The sequence below is a fragment of the Stegodyphus dumicola genome, chromosome 2, assembly GCF_044657685.1.
Source record: "Stegodyphus dumicola isolate Sdum_Otavi_A_Nest chromosome 2, ASM4465768v1".
NCBI lineage: Eukaryota > Metazoa > Arthropoda > Arachnida > Araneae > Eresidae > Stegodyphus > Stegodyphus dumicola.
Genome location: NC_140769.1, coordinates 251,409,481 through 251,434,644, shown reverse-complemented (window position 1 = coordinate 251,434,644; position 25,164 = coordinate 251,409,481). Strand labels below are relative to the sequence as shown.

The window sequence follows — 25,164 nt, the reverse complement described above, 5'->3', positions numbered from 1 at the left end:
GCGCTTTACCTTTTGTTTAATAAATAAGCTTTGCAAATAAGTCAAATTTGTTTTGCTTCTAACTCTTCCTTTGCCTGATTTTGCATTATCCTTAATTTATGGACATGAGTGTATTTTAGGTCCCTTTTACAATCCATTTCAGAAAAATAGTCCTTTATTCTGTCCGTACGTACAAATGTCACGCAAAAATAATCTTTAATATGGATTCGAGAACGGCCAAAATGGGTATTTTCGATTAAATATGCAACTCAAAAGTTTTCGTGATTAGCATACTTCCTTTACTTGGCACAAGGAAGTAAAAAAAAAAAACCCGAAAATGTCAACGTGGAAAAATGCTATTTATGTTTCATTCAAATCAGAAGGTTTGGCCTGGAGTTATAAAAGATCACTGATTTGTAACATTTGAAGAGTAAATGTCAGAACATTTGCTGCAAACAGAGTATTAAAGAGGAGTTATGAAGTGTTTGGTCTCTTGAAAATAAAACTCAAGCCATATCATTACAACCCATGTCTTAACTGTAGAAGAATTTAAAAGCACCAAATTTTACTTAGGTGTTCCCATGAAAGGTAATTTAAACTGATAAATTTTCTTATTAAAATGAATTATTTAAAGTCCTAAAGCGATTTCTAAAGCACCATAAAATATTTCTTACAGCGGAACTAATCAACTGTAAATTTTTCGTTTATTATTATATTTATATAATTTAAAGCACTGCGTCTCGAACAGTCCATACAATAACCAACACAGTATTATGTAATTATGGCGTCAAATTATCCTGCCTGTTCTATTGTTATCGATTTTTGCACTGAATCTCGATTGACATTCTTTTATCGGTATACGGATTGTCTCTTCCTTTTCCTTCAGAACTGAAGGAACTTTTCTGTTTCAGACATATTGGCTTAAGCAGTGTGCACTCGAACGTTTTCCATTCTTGCTTCCCGTTGCTCGTCTGTTTCAGACGAACGAGCTTAAGCAGTGTGTACTCGAACGTTTTCCAGTCTTGTTCTCATTGCTCGTCTTCTTCAGTCGAATGGGCTTCAGCAGTGCGGGTTCAAACGTTTTCCAATCTTGCTTCCCGTTGGTCGTTTGTTTCTGAAGTTCGTTGCCTTTTTCTTTCGTGCTTGCGGTGTAGATCGAGCAGTCGATTTTCGTTGTGAAGGCATAATTGATTTCACAGTGAAAGTAATGCTTTGTGATGACTATTACAAATTCACTTTCAAAAAGCAACGAAAGTGCGTGTGCTGCAATACACGTCAAGAACTAAATATTTTACATTTTGCTGAACGTTAATACACTTTAAAATATTTTAATTTGGGTACTGGCAACACATTTATTTTAAAAAGCCAAGGTTATTTATTAAATTCGGGTCAAATTAATATAATTGCGTTTCCCCGAGTAGCAAAACATTTTTTTTTTATATCGTGGAGTTTTCGGATTAAATTTGAAACTCATATATCTTACACTTTACACAGCGTCAACGCAAAGCTTTTAAATTGCTGAGTTTTTAATCAAACGTTTCTTGAATTATCGTAAAATGTATGTACATACATAAATAGTGCGGACCCCATGGGCTGATTTTTGAGAAATCTTATATAGACGGTGACCTTCCTCTTGTTTTGAAGGTCGAATGTGACAAGTTTTATGAGATCGGAATTAAACTGCGGATTTATATAAAAGAAAAATAAACAAACAGACATTCAGTTATATATATTGTATATGTGCTTAATATAAGTAATCGGGAATAATTTCATGTGTTAATAATTTCGCTATGAAGTGTCATTAAAATTACAGTAATATATTTTATTTTTTTTAATAAAAATTTTATTGATGCTCGCATATTAAAATGTTACCAGAATCTAAGATTACCAAACTCACAGCTTTAATATTGATCACAGTTTTGCCTTTTCTAATAATATTTGTCGCCAGCTGTATCAAAATCAAAGACAGCAACTTTCGTCACCTTCAGAGCGTTAAGTTGAAGCTATTTCCAATGATTAAGACGCATTCCATTCTGTCATATTTCATCGTTGTTAAAAGGAGGACAATGATTCATCCCTGTACGATCTTGCTTTAAATCTTGCTTCATCCCAGCCTCAGGCATAAGAAAGTGTCTTTAGATTATGACGGTAAAAAATAAGATTGTATTTCTAACTAATTAAAGAGATAAAACTTTATAAAAGAAAGAATGAAATAATAAGAATAGTTTTTCACGATAATTTACCTCCGCTCCAACAGATGGCTCTTTATAAATCTTGAATGCTAAAGTTAGTTCGTCGGATGTTTCTTACTTCCTTACCCCGTGACTTAAGGGGACAGCTATTGGATTCTTTCCAAGTTGGTTAGTAGAAATGTCAACGTCGTAATTGCAATTCGTACATTCATTGTAGAATATTTTGTGCCACTGCCAGACGATATCAGACCGTCGTACGTATATGCAGTGAAGTAAACAAGTGTATCGCGCGATTCTCGATCACAGAAATAAGTGAGAACTCTTTCGAGATCCTTTTCTAGCAGGTAAGAATGCTTCCTTTCTTTTTTTTTTCTTTTTTTTTTTTTTTTTTTTTTCTTAGCAGATTTTTTTTTAATCTTCAGATACAAAGTCAAAAGTACGTAAGTAAAAGTACGTGAGAAATCAATTTCGGTAATAATGGAAGAATGTGATTTGCTATTTTCTGAACACTAGGTGACCATATATCTGGTACTTTCAGTGCAATTGTATCGCTTCAGAATATGTTCCATAAAATAATTGTATTCTGTAAATTCTGCAAATGCAGCTTATGCTTCTGTGCAAGGGATATTTTGTAAAAATCTAGAAACTTAATCTAAAATATTTTTAAAGTAATTTAATGTCTAAAGTATTATTGCTTATTCGGTAATTTAATATAGCTAAAAGCAACAATATATTAGATAAATTTCTGGAATTTTACAAAACCCCAGAAGATTTCTAGAATTTTACATTATTTTTTACTGTCAGTGTGAAAAACGTTTTAATTAAAATCCTACCTGAAGTAAATTAAAAGTTTTATTTTTGGCAGAATATATATTATAATGATAGTAAGAGAATTATCTATTCTGTAACTGAGGATAATTTAAAGAATAGCATTGAAATTTATTATTCAAGTTGCATGTTCTACGTATAGAATGGGAAACATTTAATAATTTAATTATTATGTGTAATTATTACACTTCATATAATAATTGCATAATTATTATATGTAATGTAATAATTGCATTGTATATAACAATTAAATTAATTAATGGAGTATTAATAATTTAAGATATTCTAATTAATAATTGATATAATAGAAAACTTTAATTAATATAATGGAAAACATTATTTGGGAATAGGGAACTTTAAGTATTGTTTGTCAAAAAAAAAAAAAAAAAAAAAAAAGGCAGAGTTCAAAGGAGATGCAAGTTCGGAAACAAAAATTACAGTGCAAGTTTTTGTAATTTAATAGTGCGAGTTCAATCCTGTAATTGTTTGGTGTAATTACCAGAGATGATAAAGTTCTTCGGTTAAAAATATTTAATTCACTTTTTATTGGAGATAAGCAAGCATTACCTGTATCTTCTAATGACTATAACTAGTGATTTTGTACAATATTTATAAGTTTTTATGAAATTTTAGTGATCTAGTGCGTTTACCAACAAATATAGTACTTCCATGCTTCTAATATAGTAAGAACAATAACATACGATACATGAATTAACATTGTAACTTTTTTTGCAATATTTAACGAACTAACGTTCTTTGTAAAATGTAGTTTTTATTCTGAGTTCACGGAGATAGATAATTTAAAATACAATTCTATCCGTTACAGCATTATACCCAGCTCACTACTAAATTTTCTTTCTTGAATCGTTGAGTTTTTCACTCATCTACAAAATGGTAATCTTCCGAAATAATTTTTTCAAAACATTTTGACGTTGCTCAGCAACGGTTACACGATACAAAAATAGGTGTTGCCACTCCAATGGCAAGGACAATAAATGTATGTATTAATTAAATAAGAAGTTATTACAATATCTTAGTTCGAATGTAGTTGAGGTTTATAATGAACATTCCAGATCAATTTTAAATGCAGAACGAAATCCCGTACATATGCTAATAAAGAAAGCATATTTTTTCCTTAGTATTTCACCTACCAACAAAAATTAATCTAAATTTATGAAATATTAATGCGTTAAAGTACGACACATGCAAAACTCGAATCCAGCAGATATGATTATTATTTTTAGACCATTTTCAGACGATTTCATTTGTAGAAAACGTACATTTAACAGCGGAAATAGAAAACTTTCTAAAATGAGTTTACACAAGAGTCATGTTCTATGCACAGACATGTTAAAGCGGAATATTTATCCGTATGTTGAACTTTATAGTTAATTATCACTGCTCCTGTATTAAAAGGTTCAGTGAAAAAATTGTTCTATTAAAAGGTTTTTTTATGTTTCTGTATTAAAAATTTTAGCGAACATGAAAATGTACATACAAATCAGATTGTTTTTGCAGTCCATTTAAAATGAATTCAATAAAGACATTTTCTGTACATTACATCTTACGAATATATGTATGTATCTAGCATAATTCAAAAACGATTATCCATAGAACATTGAAATTGCGTCTATGGGACTTCAATAATTTCTAGTGCACTTTTCTTTTTTATTCGAATCGGCAGTATATATATACAGTGTCTCACAAAAGTGATGGGACACTTGTGCTTTACAAAAGGAAACTGTAGTAAAATAAATTTAAAAAACATGTAAAAATGTTTTGTGGATGTGTTTCATACTTAAATTTAGTAACAAATATTACATAACATACATTATATCAAAATATTAAAATATTAATTTAATAAAAATACAATTGTATAGAACGGAGCAAAAAATGGCTCACATAAGTGATGGGACACTTACTTTTCCATCAAATATTTATCTAAAAATTTTACTTTTTTAAAGGTTTTAATATTTTGTTCGATTTCCTTTTACTTTTAAAACATGATTTAATCTTCTTGGGATGGATTGGACTAATTTTTTTTGTGATTTCTGGAATGATTTTACCCCATTCTTCTTGAAGCACCGATTTTAATTGTTGTTTTGAAGAAATGGTGTGTTTGCGAATTCTCGATTCCAATTCTTGCCAAATATTCTCTATGGGATTTAAGTCTGGAGATTGTGTGGTGTTTTTATTATTTCAGGATAATTATACAGCAGCCAGAGTCTAACGTTCAAAGCAGTGTGCTTAGGGTCATTGTCCTGGTAGAATTTAAAATCGTTACGAAGGATTAATTTTCGTGCTGAAGATTTCAAATTTTGATTTAAAATGTCAATATACTTGTATTGATCCATTATACTGTCTATAGAAACAAGATTACCAACTCCAGCGGACGACATACACCCCCATACCATAACTCCTCCTCCACCATGTTTTACTGTTGGCACCAAGTTCTGTTTGCGAAATTCTTTCCTGGGTTTTCTCTACACCAAGATTCTACCGTCAGAATCAAATATATTAAATTTACTCTCATCAGCAAATATAACTTCATTCCAGTAATCAGAATTCTTATTTATTTTGGATTTTGAGAAAGCCAGTCTGAATTTTCTATTCTTTTCACTTACGAAGAATTTTTTCCTGGCTGCTCTACCGCGATATCCAGCAGATCGAATTACTCTTCTAATAGTCCCAGGATTAATAATTACTTCATATAATGCTTGTGAATCAGCAGCAACTTTAGGAGCACTCACTCTTGGATTTTTTTTTAATATTTCGAACGATAATTCGCTTTATTCCATTTAATAGCTTTGATGGTCGGCCAGGTCTTCTTTTATCCTGAAACATATGATTCTTTTTATATCGTTTAATGATATTGAAAACTGTTGAATGACTCAAGTTAACTGTTTCAGCAGTTTCGCTAATAGATTTTCCACGTTCAATATGCAAATTAATAGCTAATTTTCGAATTTCAGGCAAAGTTTCTTATCGTTTAGCATTCATGGCTGCACAGAGCTAAAAAACACGAAACTTCCAAAATAAGGTGGAGAGAAATACTGCAGACAATTTTATAAATTATTGCCAATTGCTTATTGAGTAAAAATAAAAACCCAAAAAATATTTTTATTGTAGTACTTAGTAGTATCTAATGGTGTCCCATCACTTATGTGAGCCATTTTTTGCTCCGTTCTAAACAATTGTATTTTTATTAAATTAATATTTTAATATTTTGAGAAAATGTATGTTATGTAATAATTGTTACTAAAATTAAGTATGAAACACACCCACAAAACATTTTTACATGTTTTTTTTTTAATTTATTTTATTACAGTTTCTTTTTGTAAAGCACAAGTGTCCCATCACTTTTGTGAGACACTGTATGTAAGATAAGAAATATGTAAATCAAAATTATAATTTAAACTAAAGGTAAAACTTTAATTCTCTCTCTGTGTTCTAAAAATCGTAATAACTTCTCGGGTTGCATCATTTCTAGATGACGTAATAATTGGGAACCAAAACTTTTCTCTTCTCGTGCTTCCATATTGCATAAATACGCACTTCAGCTTCTCTCTCTGCTGTGCTTGGACGTAATTTCGCTATGCTGCTTCATATTGCAATAATATCATTGATATTAATAATTTAAACCATGGACTCTACTGATGAACTATTATATTAATTTTGACTATGCTTAGTTGCAATGTAGACCTTTTTCTGAGGTTTCAGTCATTAATATTAATAGGGAGTTGCCTTTTCTTGATTCCAATTTAACTTAATTTTTAATGTTGGATGCTTTATGTTTATATATATAGATACTCACACTCTTACAGAGTTTAAAAGCCTTTATCCTGCCCTTATTTTTGCAATAAGCTGTTACGCTCGGCCGTATTATTACGTGCCTTTTGATATTCGCCGGCTAGTTTAGTTTAGGACGCCAACTATGTTAGATACTTGTGTTTAGCTTCGGCCAAGTCATCTTTAGTTAGTTAGAGTTTAGTTTCTTATTTCTTATTATGAGTTAAAGCCCGAGTGGAAGTTTTGTTGTAAGCCCTAGAAAGGGGATGATTGCTATCCTTATTTGAGTGCTATAAAAGGTATTTCAACCCTTCTCGAATCTGTAGCTGTATGAACTCAGCGACAAGTTGCTCAATTATTCACTACGTTCCTCGAAGTTCATCTTAAAAAAAATCTGATGTGTACACCACGTGACTTCCTTGTACGGAATATTAAATTATACGCATTTTTTCTTGCATTTCGTTTAAACTTATTGGATTGAATTAAATCTACTTCGCCCACAGCGTGTAAACCACAATAGAATAAATGCATTCTTTAAAATTCACTCTATTTGTTTACCATAGCGACACGCTGGCGCTAGGTTCACATAACAGTATTATATTTCGTTCATATTATAACTCAGAAAGCAAAAAATTTCTATCATTTAAAGAATTATCTAATCGTTGCCACATGTTCTGTTCAAATGCTATAATAAAGCTAGAACGATTTATAAAAGAAATTAAACACACAAAACAAAAAAGAAACAGTTTTTCACAGATGATTGAGTATTTCCCATTAAATTAATTCAGTTCTCACTTCGCGACAAGGCAAAAATACATAAAAACTCAAAACATCTGTATTAAAAATTACGAAGTAAATCTTAAACACTTATTTCCTCGAAAAAACTCCAGAAAGGATTAAGCATGATTTAATTCGCAATAATAAATGAAGGCGTTATCTTTGTTGTTGCGAAGCTACGTTTCTCTAGATTGGCAACAAATCCACTAGTCTCCTGTTTCAAATGTAAACATCAATGGCCGCCATTAAAAACAGGCTTAGCGGCAATTAAACAACTTTAAAATTGCTGATAATTCAAAAAATATTGCACACAGATTTACCAAAGGCATAAAATCCTTAACCGGAAGGTAAAAACAACATAATTGAATCATTTTTAAAGCAAAAAACGTACAATTTACAAACATATAAGAGTAAAGAAACTGAGATCACTGAGCAGGGTAATAGAGTGGATATATATATAAATATATTTATATAGTTTGGTGCGGCCGATAGCAAAAAATTTCTACGTTCTGAGGCTACTCGTTTTGGAGCTATGCGAGATACGTACGTACGCACGTACGTACATACGTTCGTACAGACGCTACGAAAAATTCTCTTCAGAATTAATTTTAAAGCAGTTTTATAATTTTTTTTGAAGGAAAAGAGTATTTTATTCTGTCCCTACGTACAGATATCACGCAAAAACGTCGTTAAATTGCATTCGAAAGATGTCAAAATGGATATTTTCGTTGAAATATGCTGCCTGAAACTTTTCGCGATTACAATACTTACTTTTTACTTCTACAAGGAAGTAAAAAGAGTGAAGAACTCTACAGTGCTATTGCATAACTCAGGATTAAATATATGTAACGTAAGTCCTATAATGATCGTCTAGCAAACACGAAAGTGGTGCATGAGGCAAAAAATATTGAGAAATATTGTTACAGAGATTAAGGTAAAGTCCTATAATCGACAGCAGTGGGGAATTAGGGCGCAGTTTATAGAAGTATAATTTTACGTATTAATTTTAAAAGCCAGGTAACAAGAGTAAGAGATGCATATTAGCTTATCTTAAAACAAGCGAATTCAAATCTTTTCTTAAATTTCAGATTTCTCTTAGAGAGGTAGCGATAGAGTGCTTTGAAATGATTAAATAAACCGAACTAAAGCCGACCCAGTTTTTGGTCTGAATTAACGTGCATCTGTTGCGAACTGTTTCATTTTGCCCTCTGCATTATTGTACAGTTTCTTGGGGTAGCCTTTACCAGTTTTTTTTTTATTATTATTTAACAAAGTATTATTTTTCTTTTTCGAAGGATTTAATTACATGCTCTACTATAAAAATTATAATATGAAATTATATCATGAAAATCTACTAATAGATGTTTATAAAAGGGGTACTTAAATAATGGCTTTTAATAATTAGGAGCATAAGTATAAAATTCTATTCAGGGATAAATAACATTAACTTTTACTAATTTCCAGATTACAGATTTTGAATGCTTAAGTTTCTTTCTTGGTTTTTCATTCAAAACTTACTAGTTAGTGCAGAAATATGATATGAAAGATAGAGGTATAAATGTTACTCACTTCTGCTTGTGCTTACAAATTCTTGAAAAATTTTATAGTCAGAAAATGCATATTTGGGATCATGGTATGATTTACAAATGCTTTTTTTTTTTACTACGATACAATGTTTTAGAACAGCAAAGTTTTGTGCCACTTTATTTTCTTCCACGATGTTTTATAAGTGTAATGTTTTCTCTCTTTTCTCCCTGATGTTGAGTATGACGACTCCTTCCCCTAGAGTTGTTTATTTCGCGACGTTCTAGTCCCGATGTTTTCGGTGAAAATTCAGTCAGTATGCATTGTTGGTAAATGACAACAAGCGATAAATTAACAGCAGTAAAAGAAAAATATATGTTTTTTAAATATTTCACCCTTTTTGTGGTAAGTATGTTTAATAGTACATGTATTTTTTTTTTTGTACAAATAAAAATTTATGCAGCGTAAGGTTATTTTTTATTCTAAATACAAGAAAAGGAATTCTTTCTCTGATTACACGCGAATAACCAATTTTAGTAAAACATGCAATTAAAATTACAGGAATTTTGACTCTTACCTCGCTAACAGTTACATTTTTCTTTACAGGACAACTATCATTATGCAAGAAAAAGCTATTGAAAGGTGACATTTTTCATAAGCGCAACGGACAAAAATGAAGATTTTTATTTTTAGTGTAGGATGAGGTATTAAAATTTTGAAAAATCTTTTAGATGTTTTTTTTTCCTCGCAGTTTTGCTCGAGCATTCACACAAAAAATCTCAAATTATCATTATAAGGACCTCTAGCTTATGCATTAGTTACACTGAATATTCCGTTTAACGCGTTCTTCAGCTCAAACAACTGTTTGATAAAAGCTCGAAGTATCCTTTAGAAAAACATTCCAAAAGACATGGGGGCTTCATTTTCAACTTCCGAAGCTGCTGCTCCTCAAGACACTGTGGTGATACCAGAAAACGCTGCTGAGATACATCCTACAGAAAATTTAGTAGAAAGTCCAGAACCGAAAGAGATATATGGTAAGACTCTTTCGGAAACTTCGCAAGTGTCTGACAGCAATAACGGTTTCAAGTATTCAGCTGAAAATTTATCTCATGAAGTATCCAACATTCCAACGGAAAAAAATCCTTTGTGTGACGACTGCTCAAAAGTTATGCTATCTTACATTACAACAATGCAAGGATTTTTAGATAATTTAGCTCGTGAAATAAATACTAGTAAAGATCCTAAGTATTGTCCGAAATGTGTGGAGCAAGAGATGGAGATATTTGAGGACAGTTGCTCTAATGCTGATGTTCGCTCCCCATGTAGCAATTCATCACCAGACTCTCCAAGCTGCAAATCAGGACCTATTCCTGAATGTCAATCTGAAATAAACAAATGTGAACAACAATTAGAAGTTCCTGTGAAAGAGCTATCTGATAAAAAATTATCTAAAACGAAGGAATGCCGCCGCTTATCTCTGAAGAAAGATGATTGCCGTCCAGCAACGATTAAAAAATCTTCATCTCTTCAAGAATGTTTGAATAACCCCATCCAGCAGATGGAATTTGTTTACAACTTATCATCTTCCTCCCGTTCATTGGAGATGGTAAAAGTTCAAAGACCGCAACAACAAATGAATTTAAGAAATACATTAGTGGTAAACTACCTACCGGACAACGAAAACGGCACAGTCAAAAGTACGAATGATTCAAAAGAATTTAATAGAAAATCAAGTAGCTCACGGAAGAAGATGAGACGAGCATGTTCCTTGTCCTTAAAACAATTACCTACTCTTGAGAGTTCCCATACTGCCACTGCCGAAGCAGATACGACATCGAATCTTCAAGCAAAAGACATCGTGCAACAAGAACGAACTGAACCTGTTGAGTGTTCCGATCAGGTATTCTTTGAACATACTGAAGTGAAAGTCTTTACTGAAAAAGATTCAGACGATTCTGTGACACAAGAACAAAACAAGTATGTTGAATACAATCAAAGATTATTTGACGATTCCAAAACAGAGGACTTTACAGAAAATGGTGCTTTTGCTAGATCATTAAAGGAAGAAGCAGACGGAATCTTAACTACGCTTTCTAATGTAACTGATGAGGAAAGTGTAGCCTTCGCATCTAGAGATACCAAAGCAGAAGCTTACGTAACTATGTGCCGTAATAATGCCGAAGTCCTTGGATGTCTTGTAGTTGGAACATCACTTCTTCTGAGTCGGACATCTAGACGATTATGCGTTCTGGTGACAGATGGAGTCACTCCCACTTTCAGGCAAGTCATTCCTTTTATGTAGACCTTTTATGTAGATTATAAACATTATAGATGTATTAATTCTTATACATTTAAGAACCTCTTTTGAAGGGATTCCTGTTAAAATTGTAAAGGTATGATTCAAGGTGGTTCATTTACGGTAAATATGTTGCTAACTACTAACCCTGATATATTAACATTAATTAAAATGAAACTAATCCTAATTGATTGATTTAAACATAATATTAGGAAGATATGTTGATAGTGTGAATATAAATTTTGTACTGTTTGCTTAGATCTCATTTAATGAAAGAACAAAAGATTCTTTACCAAGGTATGTAATAAACAACCACATGTGTTCATAAAGTTATTATTTAGACGTATTCTAAACAACAACTTTATGAACTTAATTAATATTAAATGTATTTTAAGTTATGTTCGTTAGATATATTTTTTTAAATAAATGCATAAAGGTACTTTTCTTTTATGGACCTGTCATGTATTTCGACGGGTTTCTTAACCCCTTAACTGCCGCGGTCGTATATATACGCTTTGCTCAGCCGATGCGTTAACTGTCCCGGGCGTATATATACGCCCTTCCAAACTACTATCATTTGCTTTGGCCTACTACCTGTAAAATTATTCGCAATAAGCTTTGGAATGCAACACCACAATGACCTTGACAAAGTATGCGAAGGAGGATACTATTTCAGAGACGTGTGGGGAGAAATTGGAAAGAGGGGTAAGCGGTGAAAGTAATGACTGCGTGGTATTGGCTGATGTTGTTTGAATAAAACGATTTTTTTATTCTGTGTCCTCCGTTTTCGTTTAATTTTTGTAGTAGGTTCCAGGAATAAAGAAAGATATAACGGATGTTTCAAACCCATTTTATCTTTTTTAAATTATTTTTTGATGAACTGCTCGTGCTTCATATTGTTACTGAAACTAACAGTTTAGTAGACGAGTATATGAGCTAACACCTTGCAAACAAAAAATCAAGAACAAAATCGTGGCATTCAACCAGTTCAGAAGAAATATATGTTTTTTTAGGCATACTGATTTCACAAGGTATAACACTGAAACCTGGTATTACACTTTATTGTTATAAAAATGAATTGATTGAAACTCCCTTTTAGGGATCTTTTTTATTATACTTACATTTTTTATTATACTTTTACTCAAAACATTAAATTTTGTGCATTTAATGTTTCTTTTATTCTTTATTTTGTGAAAGTAAACAGTTTTTAGATAGTAAAACTTGCACTTATTTTCCTCCTAATACAACGCATAACTACGCGTGCCTGTGTGAAAAACCGTGGCACTGGGAAATGAATCTTGTACGCTTTCCGCGGCAGTTAAAGGGTTAAGTATAAACACTTTCTAGCCATACAAATAGTTAAAAAAAAAAAAAAAAAAGGTATCTGGTAGAAGATTGCCAATAAATCATCCATTGCCACACGCCACAATGCATGGGAAATACATAACGGAAAAATACCTGATCAAATTATTGAAGTTCATAATGCTTCTAAATCACCCAGCTTGTCAGAAAACTCCTCACTGATTAAATTTTCTTTTTTGGAAGCAGGAGAGATGAAAAATGAGCAATGCCCTCGCCCGGACTCGAACGACGGGCCTCTCGAATACGCGCCAAGTGTACTGACCACTACGAAGGCATGCTAAAAAGGCGAGAGAAATGCCTTAGATCTTGCATGCAACCCACGGGCCATTTCAGTTTTAAAACCAATGATTACAGGAGTCTGCGCAAAGCTGAAGAATAAATTAATGCGAGAAGGGAGATGTTTAAATATAATATCGAATCTTTTTCGAAAATATCATTTATTTCTGCTTCTGGTCTGGAACATTTATTAGCATATGTATCGTTTTGATTAAATTGCAAAAATATTTTCTTACAGAGAGCTGCTGTCATCTGTATTCCACGATGTTCAACTACTGCGCTCTTTGGATACTCTTGGAACAACAAAACTTGCTCTCCTAGAACAACCAGATTTGGGTATCTCATTTGACAAGCTGAGCATCTGGAGATTGACACAATATAAAAAATGTGTTTATTTAAATCCTGACACCCTGGTATGTATACATTCGTGCATTTATTATACATATTGAAATCTTTCCTTTTTCTAATGAATTTCATATGTAAATTCTTTATTTTAATTTTTATAATAACTTTCGTTCGTATCATTTCGTTTATCTCCCCAATCATTTTAAAACAATTCTTTTTTCCAAAGTTTCGAATAATTTTTAGCCCAAATGCGCGTTAACCCAGAAGGGTTATTAATTTCGTTTTGGCATTGTGTGTTGGTTGTATTGTAAAAATCTAAACCACTTTCCAAACAGTTGCCACCAAATATTAGAGCCTTGCATTATATTTAAAGAAATTCAATAATAAAGAATCTGCATGAATATATGTAAGTTTCTAGCATTGTGAAAAAACAACATTACTTAGAGACATCAAATTATGAATAACGTAGTCCTCCACTCGAATATGAGCATATGGAAGCCTAATTTGGAATATGTTTTATTATGAACACTGAAGTGCCAGTGAATTAGGGATAGACATGGCTATGCAAATTTTATAGCACTGCGCGGCATCTGTGCTCACTTGAGGAAGTTGTCGTAACTACACATACAGCTAGTACTATGGTTGTTGTTAATGAGTCGTTTCAATTGCCAGTATGGGTAAAATTTCTGATTTAGACAGCTTCCGTCTCGGACAGATAGTAGGGATTTGACGCATGGGCCATTCGATTTCCAAAATCCTTAGTGGGCTAGGATTTTTAAGGTCGACAGTGTCAAGAGCGTACGGAGAATACACAGACGGTGGGAAATTGAACTAGCCATTGGGCAAATTGCAAAGGACAATTAACCTAGGACAAGCGTGGTGTGAGACGGCTCAGCCGTATTGTATACTGTGGGGGGGGGGGGGAATCTATATTTCTGGTTCTACTGGGCTGATTGACGAAATTCAAATTGCGTTTTTCATGTCTTGTAAGCGGGACTTAGGATATCTATTAGATTTATATATAGCATTGTTCTAACATAGGTATTTTGACACAAAAATCGGACTTTTTCTGAAATAACATACCGTTTTTTCCCCCATATTTAAATTCTATGACTCAAATTATGCCAGAGTGCTGAGTTTTGTAAAAATCGCACGAATAATTTTTAAAAAGTTAATTCTAAAATTTTACTCCTCAATGTTAATTGAGTTTGGTATATATTTATTAATATCTCTTTTTTTATTAAACTTATTTGATTCTTCCTTTCACATTTCGAAATTCAGGTTCATTCCCAATAAAATTCACCCACTTTTTATGATTTATTTAAAAAATTTATGTTTTTAAATAATTTTTATAAATTTTTCAAAAAAATTTTGAATTATAATCTATAAAATTTTTACCATCATATTTCATATTCATCGTATTTCTAAGCATACCTGCAAAAAATAAAAATTTTTTATTCAAAATTTCCGAAGATATACGTGAATTAATACATACTAGCGCGTTTTGAAATTTGTCATATTTGTTGAAAGCGATAAAACATCAGATGTGATTTAAACGTTTTTCTAAAATTATTTGGAAGTAGAAACGATATGACTTTTTTCCCGCTCAACCACAATGTAAAAAGGTAGGAACAAGGCGCCTTTTTTCCGCTCTGGCATAGTGGAAGGAAAAGGAAAATGGGTTGCCATATATTAAGAAATTAGCCAAGTGAATAATTCTTCTCCACACTGAAAAATTTCGCCAAGATAAATTTTTGAATTTCTTCGTAAATTTCGCGCCAGATTTTACAAAATTTTATATCTGCGCATAATTTGAGTCGTAGAATCGAAATATGGAAAAAAAATTGGTATTTTATTTCAGAAAAAGTCCAATTTTGTGTCAAAATACCTATGACAGAACAGTGCTATATATATATATATATAATATATACTTAATATATATCCTAAGTCATGCTTTCGAGACATGGAAACCGCAATTTGAATTTCGTCAATCGACCCAGTTGAACGGGAGATATAAAACTGTCCCTTCTTTTTTTTTTTTTTTTTCTTTTTTCTTTTCGTAGTGTACATAGTCAACGAAGCCAAATATTAGCTCAAATTCCCACCCAGCTGAATCAGGGCGACAGTCTTACAGTCAATAAATGGATATTGCAACGCTGCCTTCACCATATGAGCTTCGGAAGCCGTAGACCCAAGACAGTACCTTTACTGAATGCATGCCATCGAGCTGCACTTCTTGTCTGGGCAAGAGAATACAGAGAGTAGACTCTAGCGGACTTGAAATGAGTAGCAAGGAGTATGAGTCCCGATTCCGACTAATTAATACCGATGGGAGAGTGAGAATATGGCGTCAGACTCATGAAGCCATGAACCCTGTATGGCAGATTGGAACTGTACAAGGCCATGGTGGCTTAATCATGTCCTGGGATGTTTTTTCTTGGCAGTGCTTGGGATCTTTGGTACTTGTACAAACCTTCTTCAATATACTACGGTACGTAGAGTTGCTGGGCGATCATCTCCATCCATTTATGTTGTCCTGTCATTCACAATGAAATGGGGTATTCCAGCAAGATAACTGCACCTCTCACAGGTCCCGGTTGGCTACTGCCTGGTTGAATGAGCGTTTTTCTAACTTCTCTGTCATAAATTGGCTACTTAATTCTTACCTCTCTTAAATTCTACTGAGCATCTTTTGGACGTTTTGGAGAAAGGTTTGAAACCTCATCACACAACACTAACGACTCTTCCTAACTTATAGACAGCTCTATCCGATTTTTGGCAAGCCATTCCCGTAGAATGCTTTCAGAAACTTATTGAATCTATGCTTCGCCATTTACGCCATTTTGTAAAACTTTAACGAATTTCCGATTAACAAACTCAATGATTTCAAAGCGTTCCGTTAACATTAACATGGAGTGTATCTTCGAGCACAGATATTTTATGCGAGAGGTTCCTTTAGATTTCTTACTGGTGTTATGCTGGTAGCGTAGACATTACAATGTCTAACGGTATTGTCCGTTGAATTACTTTGAATGTCTGCATCACTTTTCAAATCCTGTTTTGAATGCCCCGTGAAAAAAAAAGCCCCTTTGGACGTAATATAAAATTTGAAAGCTTTGAGATTTTTTTAGTTATTCTGTTCTATTTTTGTATTCTCTTCTGTCTTGTTTCTTCTCTCATTTTGTTGACATATTGGTGGCCTGTATGAATGCGGGGGAGGAATGTAAATTAGAATGGCATCTGATGTGCAAAAATTGTGACTTATAATTGTACGGTCTAAGCACATATGGATGTATTTATAAATTTTTAACCAATGTATTTTAAATGCAGTTTGTCTTGAGGTACTGTCTAAATATTAATTGTTAGGTGTGAAAGTCAAATTATGAATAAATAATGAATAAATAATAATTATGAATAATTATGATTAAATAATGAAGAATTTTTCATAATTATTATTTATTATTTATTCATAATTTGACTATTATGATTAAATAATGAAGAATCTGCATAAATGTATATATGTTTCTCGTATTGTGATAAACAACGGTACCTAGAGTCAGATTTGTGTAACAACTCTTAATTTTTCAATGCCTATTCATTTTTTTTTCCTTGCTTGTTTATCATTATTATTTTGGTTGGGAAGTTATTAGACCGCTGTCCGGAAATCGGACGTTAGAAAGAGCCTACTTAAAAAGAAGCTAAAAGACCGACTCTGGGAAATAAATTAGTTTTATAGTAATGTTGCCATAGCTTGTAGAGTCATTAGGTTATTTTTGAAGCAGAAAGCATTAAAAATGAGCAATGTCCTCACCGGGACTGGAACCTAGACCTCTCGAATACGTGCCAAGTGTGTTACCGTTACATCATGAAGGCATGCTGGAAGAAGGGAAAAAATACCCAATAAGATTATTAGAAAAAATCAACAATTATAATCAATTATAAATTTGTTACTTAATTAAAGGTGATTCTAATTGATAAATATTCAGAAAGAATACAAATATTCAAATACAACAAGTCATAGACATATTAAGACATGTTAAGAAATAATTTAGTCAATAAAAATTAAATATAACATTTCAAATTTAATGGAAATCTGAATAAAGCTTTTAATTCGAGATATTACATGTTCAGTTCTCATATATTCTTTTCAGGTGGTACAAAACTGTGATGAACTCTTTAACCACGAAGAACTGTCGGCAGTTCCCGATGTATCCTGGCCTGACTGCTTCAACAGTGGAATGTTTGTATTTATTCCATCGACTCGCACATTTTGGCAATTGATGGAATTCGCAGACAAACAAGGATCCAGAGATAGTAAGTACAAGAGATAATTTCTGTTGCTACTTCAATAAAGAAGGAAAATTTCCTTTCATGCAGTTAAAAACATCAAAGAGCTGTTTCTTTGAGCACTTTTTAGTCCAAAGAGGCTTTATTCTTGAGGGACTATTGTTTCCTTTTTGCAATTTTGCGTCGAAACACTATAAACGGCTGTATCACTTTTCAAATTGTTGCCACCAAATATTATCGCCCTGGATTATATTTAAAGAAATTAAATAATGAAGAATCTGCATAAATATATATATGTTTCTCGTACTGTGATAAAACAACAGTACCTACAGCCATCCAATTTTTAATGATGTAATCCTACTGCGAATATGGGCATCTGAAAGCCCAAATTGGAAATTTGGAATTTGTTTTATGATCGATTTCATATTTTGTAAAACTTTAAAGAATTTTTGATTAACAAACTTAACGATTTCAAAGCGAGCAATGGCAACACTCTACGGGGGGAACAGCGCGTGAGTCTCTGTGTCGGAAATTCTAAAGATATGCTCATTTTAAAACTATTTTGCGATATTGCTGTTGAACTGAATTTTATGGTTTAAGTGCGAAGAAAGTGATATTTAATAAGTAACAAACAAAGTGTAAAAATAATGTTAAATTAAGCATATCTTTAGAATTTCCGATATACACAGTCTCGCGAGCTGGAGATAAAAGTATTTTTTTTTTCTATATAACGTTGCCATTTCTCGCTTTTAAAGCATTGAGTTTGTAAATCAAAAATTCGTTAAAGTTTTACAAAATATAAAATCTATAATAAAACAAATTCCAAATTTGGGATTTCAGATGCCCATATTCGCAGTAGGATTTCGTTATTCAAAATTCGATGGCTCTATGTACCATTGTTTTATCACAATGCGAGAAATAGACAATCATTTATGCAGATTTTTCATTATTTAATTTCTTCAAATATAATGCAGGACTCTAACATTTTGTGGCAACAGTTTGAAAAGTGAACCGACGTTTATGAGTCCGACGCAAAATGCCAAAACGAAAGCAATAGTCCTTCGGGACTGAAATCCCTTTGGACTAAAAAAATCTGAAATTTTTCAGATTTTAAATTACGTCCAAAGGGGCGTTTTTTTAACGTTTTGAGTGTTACCTTTATTTATTAAATATCATGTTCTTTGCACTTAAACCATAAAATTCAGTTCAAGAGCAATATCGCAAAATAATGTTAAATTAAGCATATCTTTAGAATTTCCGATATACACAGTCTCGCGAGCTGGAGATAAAAGTATTTTTTTTTCTATATAACGTTGCCATTTCTCGCTTTTAAAGCATTGAGTTTGTAAATCAAAAATTCGTTAAAGCTTTACAAAATATAAAATCTATAATAAAACAAATTCCAAATTTGGGATTTCAGATGCCCATATTCGCAGTAGGATTTCGTCATTCAAAATTCGATGGCTCTATGTACCATTGTTTTATCACAATGCGAGAAATAGACAATCATTTATGCAGATTTTTCATTATTTAATTTCTTCAAATATAAAGCAGGACTCTAACATTTTGTGGCAACAGTTTGAAAAGTGAACCCACGTTTATGAGTCCGACGCAAAATGCCAAAACGAAAGCAATAGTCCTTCGGGACTGAAATCCCTCTGGACTTATAAAAAAAAAAAAAAAAAAAAAAAAAAAAAAAAAAAAAAAAAACCGCATTTTAAATTTGGACATAATTTAAAATCTGAAAATAAATTTTCAGACTTTCTTCTCCTTTTTTTATTTTTTTGTTTATATTTGTTTTTTCGTTCTTCCAATTAGGTGGCGATCAAGGACTTCTTAATTCCTTCTTTAATTCGTGGTCATCTGATATTAATCGCAAGCTGTCTTTCATTTATAATCTCACAGCTAGTGTCAGCTACACATATACACCAGCATTTAACAGGTAAGTATCTACTATTTTGTGTTTAACACATATTCTCTTTCTTCCCTTCACTTGCTTTATATAAACACACATACAGAGCACTTTCTCTTAGACAACCACTTATGATTTTCAATAACTTTGATCTTCTACTGAAGGGATCGCCTCAGAGAAGTGATTTCTGATACTGCTGTTGTGACTGTGACTAATCTCGCTTGCCTGACATCAGTCCCTTAACATCAGAATACACTTACGATATTCATTTCGGTAAGGAGTAAACGATTCCGCCTGTCATCGGTCACAGCCTTGAGCATCATATAGGTGACAGTACGATTTTACTCAGTTCTATCCCAATTTTGAGGGAAAGAACCCGGGAGCGCCATGTATCTGGAGTGCCCCCATGCCGCAAAGATACTATACATTTACAACATCCATGACTTATCCGGGACACGAGCCCGGAACTTTCAGTACAGTAGTCAAAGTCACTAACCACTATTTCGTGTTATATACTCTTGAACTAATTTACATTCTGCTATGGAAAACGGAAGGGAAAAGTGACAGCACAGATCTGAATCATAAAATAACTGGTTATTTTTTAAATAATATTAACACTATAACCGTACAGCGTACAGATTAAAGAAAGTTTTTCAGTTCTATCTGATGTGTGTGCTAAAATCTGTAAGGGCAACGAACAAACATTAACATATTCATAATAACAAAGAATACCGTAATTTTCTCTGCCGTCCAGTTGGGAAAGTAGTTAATGACCCTGGCTCCCGTACCGAAGAGCCCGGGTTCGAACCCCGGAAAAAGTAGAGATGTAAATTGTCAATCTCTTCATAGGAGCCAACTGTGACCCACTTATTAGAGCTTCCATAATAAATTGACCGCTGCTTCCGGCTCTAGTAATGACCAAAGCCTATTATGGATAGTGCCCACAATTACATGTGGGAAAGGCAGTAATTTTCTATTAATCTTATTACTCATATTAGACAAAAATTTTCTTGAATGAGTTCCAATAATACATCTCATCCAGTCTTGGATGAGTCTTGGATGAAACTCATCCAAGACTGGATGAGTTTCAGTAATAAAACAGTTATTACTAGTAAATGTATCTTCGTATTACGACTAATAACTGCTCATCGAACAGGTGGTTGTTATGATAAACTTCTTGAATTTATACGCAGTAGCATTAAAAATAGAAGAAATGTAAACCTCTTTTACGGCGAAGAAGGATCCTGAGAAGGCTTATAAAATTTTGAAAATTTTAATAAAATTTTAGAAGTCTTTGGAAATCTCTGTCTAGATCTAATCCAATTTTGAGGGGATCGATTTTGAGGAGGGATGTAATTCCTCTTTCCCTAAATACAATTTCTTAAGAGTATACATTAAGGCAATGTTTAAAATAAATCTTTTATTAATTTGCTGTTTAAAGATTTGTAGTTAAGGTACTTAGATTGAATGCAGGTGAAATATCCATAAATTCAAGTCAATTCACAGAAAATAACTCAGACCTATGACATTTGTAACAAGAATTGAAATCTAGCATTATAAAATTTTGTTTTATTTGTTACAAAAATACTATTTTTTGCACGTAATGTAGTTTAAGATTTCGCAATTATCGTGTTTTTATTGCATATGTTGTTGTATATTATCTGAAAATAGTATTTTATTAAAGTTTTAATATTTACAATTTTTTACAATACATCACAATTTTATTAATATACGATTATGCGAATATAATGTTCATATTGCTTGCCATTTAATTTTGTTAGGTTTGGACAGGACGTGAAAATAGTGCAGTTTAATGGAACTTCCAAACCTTGGCACGTGAAATTTTTTGGTCCGACTGGAGAAATTTCAGAAATCTCTACAATTCATCCAACATACGTTCAGTTTGTCAAAATGTGGATCAATATCTTTCGCATTAGCGTCCTTCGTCTGTTTCCTCAGGTTATATTTTTTCTCTGTATTCGTAATTTCTTTTTACCATTATTATTTTTTCATTTGCTCTCAATTAATATATTGTGTGTGAATTATAAAACAGTATCTCTCTAGTTTGGAAATAAAGCGGGAAAAGATTACTCTTCTGTTCAAGAAGTTCTCGAAAAAGTCAAATCGCATACTTGAACACTGCAACAATCGCATACTTGAACACAACTGGCCTTTACTGAAGTCTTTCTCTATTTACTCACCAGAGGGCACCCTCGTTGCTAGAGTGAGTCCACCATAGTAGGAATTTATATTAACAGGAGTGGTTACACTATTAGATAATGTTGCGAATTTTCTATAAAAGAGATGTATGAAGTTAGGCTTGAGATGGGTTTTGTACTTTTTTATGGTGGGAAAAATCTCTGGTAATGTTATTTTGAACTGATTGTTTAGACTCATCTGATAAATTTCTTTTAACGGAAAATTCAGCACCAAAATTTTACATTCACAAGATAAAAATTTCACTTACCGTATATTCCGGCATATAGCGCGTATTTTTAATACCAAATGTAAAACTGAAATTTACAGATGCGTGTCGTGTTTAAAAATGATAGATCTAAAAATAAAGAAGAGATGAGCATACAAAAATTATATTTCTACATGTACCTAAACGCTGTTTGTTTAAAAGAAATGACGTACCTTATGAACTTAAAAAATTTCCTCATCTGATAACATGGAAAGTTCGTCATATTCGTCTTCCATTACATCTTCAGGCACATCATAGAATTCTGTTTCATCTTCATCATCACTGTTATTCTAATCCATAAATAAATAATTATATTTCGTTCCATCTAGATAGTTAGATATACTACATTGTAATGACTTTTGAATTATATCAAGTGCAGTTTCATTCCATGCTTTTATTATCCACTCACATGCTGTTTCTAGGACTGGCATGATACATTTAACCTCCTTGTTCTTCCTTGCCTTCGATGTTCACTTGATATTCAGGCTTCAAAATCCCTGCTTCAAATGACCGTAGAAAGAAAAAGCATCTAACTGCTAATTCCGTGAATTTATTGTGGTTGGAAGTACGTTACACTTACTTCACATAATGTCTCCCTTTTCTCGAGCCTCTAAAATAACATTCTTGTGCACACCTGCATTGAACACAACGCATTTTGTTTCAGATTATTTACTCCCCCAAATATTTTTCCTACACACATATTGTTCCCCTTATCGCTTTGTCAGTTCAGTATACTACTGTTCGAAAGCCAGAGAAAAATCTTCAAATGAATGACTTCAAAAAATAAGAGCATCGCACATGTATATTTCATGTTTCTTCGTAAGAAAATGGGGCGCGTTACACGGAGAATATACCTAAAAACTAAAAAATCCAGTTTGAAATTATAGGTGTGCGTTATATACGCTGGAATAATTTACAACACTTCTCTTATGAATTTGCATTCTTTAATCATCGTTGAAATGTTTGGGATGTAATCCGCAATTGGAGCAGAATGAGCCTCCCCGTACATAGCAGGTTTTTTCGGGGGGGGATCTAAGAAACCCCCACCACAACAAAAAAATTTGTTTTGAGCTATAATTCTTAAGACGAACGACTTCAGATTTAATTTTTTATGAATACTTGGGGTCACCATCGACTGAGTTGTGAAACCCCTCAACATTGGTAAATAGTTTAGCTTAGTAAATTGTAGATTAAAAATACAGTACCAGAAAGAAGTAAAATTATTCTGATAATCTGAAAATGAATTTAACAAAAATATACATTAAGCTATATCTGTTGCTGTGGTTCTTGTTACTTATGCTTACTTGTCTGACGTAGTCAGCCCAAGTCGACGAAATTCCTTGTCGCTAGGAGCTCAAAATTACGCCTGTCGTTGGCAGCAGCCTTGAGCACCTTACAGGTGACAGTGCGATTTAGATTAGTTCCGCCCCCTGTTTTGATAGAGAGCTCCCGAGGAGGGGTCTGAGAGTCTCCCACCCATCTTCTCTTCCACCAAACCATACGAGAGGCGTTTCGGCTCGCCATATATTAGGGTACCGCCATGCCGCACTGACACTATACGTTTACAAACATCCATTCTTTCTCCAGGATTCGAACCCGGGAATTTCGGTACGTCATTCAGCGAGGCTAACCACTATACCGGTTGGGCGCCTTAAACTAGATTTATTAATAGTTAATTTAATGCATTAACCACTGTGCGTGAAGCTAACTGAACCGAAATCCCAGCATAAGCTTTTGTCCGTTATCGTTAAAAAGCATATTAGAAAAACGTGTATTTTGAGTAAATAATTACCATTCTCTTCTCTTTAACAGCGAGATATGCATCGTATAACTATAATTTCATTTTACTTTTATTTATTTATTTATTAAAACTTCTTACTCTGGATGTTTCTTTGTGAATACTGCTCATATGTATTGCTTGTAACTTAGAAATGTAATGTATGTTTTTTGCTCTTGTTTCAGAATATACAGTCGTGCTTACTATCGAAAAATGCCATGTGTGCTTCTGATGTACTATGCTTCTTTCCTCCAACTACAGAACCACAAGGTAGTTTTTATCTTACACCTCCTTCTGCCAGAATGCACTCAGTTCAGAATAAAAATCTGCAGAAATCCTCAAGTTCATCCCCATCAGAAAAACTGCGGAGAAAGTCTGAAGAAATTCCACCACCTACCAAGGATACACTTGAAGCAGCAACTAAAGAGCATCTGAAGATGCGTCGACAATCTTTACAAAACATACATACAGACCACAACAATCAAATTGATTTGAAGAGTCAAGATAGCAATATTAAAAAGCTGTTTAAAAATGAAAATTCGAATAAAAAGAGCAACCTTCCAGATCTAGAAGATAATTCCGTTTCACCCAAGAAGGCAGAAGAACATTCTAAATCTATTAATTTTCCTGATGCCGATACTCAAATTGCAAAACTGAAAGAAAATACACTACCAGGTGCAGAAATTGGTAACTATCAAGGTATGCAGGCATGGGAACAAGGAAAAATGGATTATGAAGGTTCTGATAGCTCAGAAAACATCATAAAACGCTTGCAGTTTTTAATGTCCAAGTGACAGAAATGATAATCTTTTAAGAATATTACATATCATTTCAGTGAATTATTCTTCACTTTATGTTTTCTCAAGTAATATGTGATCATTTTGTTTCTGTGATCATTTATTTTAGTTTCAGTTACGTAGAACTTTACAATAATTTTAGCTTAATTATTAAAAAATGGTTAAAATTGATAAACTTTGATAAACTAGTAACCTTTTAATTCCATCGAAATTCAGCATGACTTAATGACGCAACTGGCGTCACAGCATCTGCATAACTTAAGAAAAAATTATGATGATAGAAATCAATAAAATTGTTTATGTTTGCATATAAAATATGTACTTTTTAATTCAAGTAGCATTTATTTTCCTTCGTTTTTGTTAGAAAATGATTGGAAGATATTTGGTTAATTTTGTAAGCTTTCATTTAGTAATTTTGTAATTCATTTTGTAAGCTTTCATTTAGTTCACTTACTAAATTTTTTTCGCAGCGTCTCGTTAACATATCGTTGGCGTCATGATTTCCTATTACATCCACTATGCGTATCTTTTTACTTCCTTGTACGAAGTAAAAAGG

At 32.7% G+C, this 25,164-nt stretch overlaps 1 protein-coding gene across 1 annotated transcript; it reads left to right on the top strand.

Moving 5' to 3' along the window:
• The first annotated feature begins 2,332 nt into the window (after positions 1-2,332).
• On the top strand, positions 2,333-24,923 carry LOC118194785 (uncharacterized). Its single transcript, XM_035365989.2, has 7 exons — positions 2,333-2,515; positions 9,696-11,372; positions 13,265-13,439; positions 17,523-17,685; positions 19,477-19,600; positions 21,352-21,529; positions 23,997-24,923. The coding sequence occupies exons 2-7, from the start codon at positions 10,000-10,002 to the stop codon at positions 24,603-24,605; spliced, it is 2,622 nt and encodes an 873-aa protein (XP_035221880.1). The 5' UTR covers positions 2,333-2,515; positions 9,696-9,999; the 3' UTR covers positions 24,606-24,923.
• The last annotated feature ends 241 nt before the right edge of the window (positions 24,924-25,164 follow it).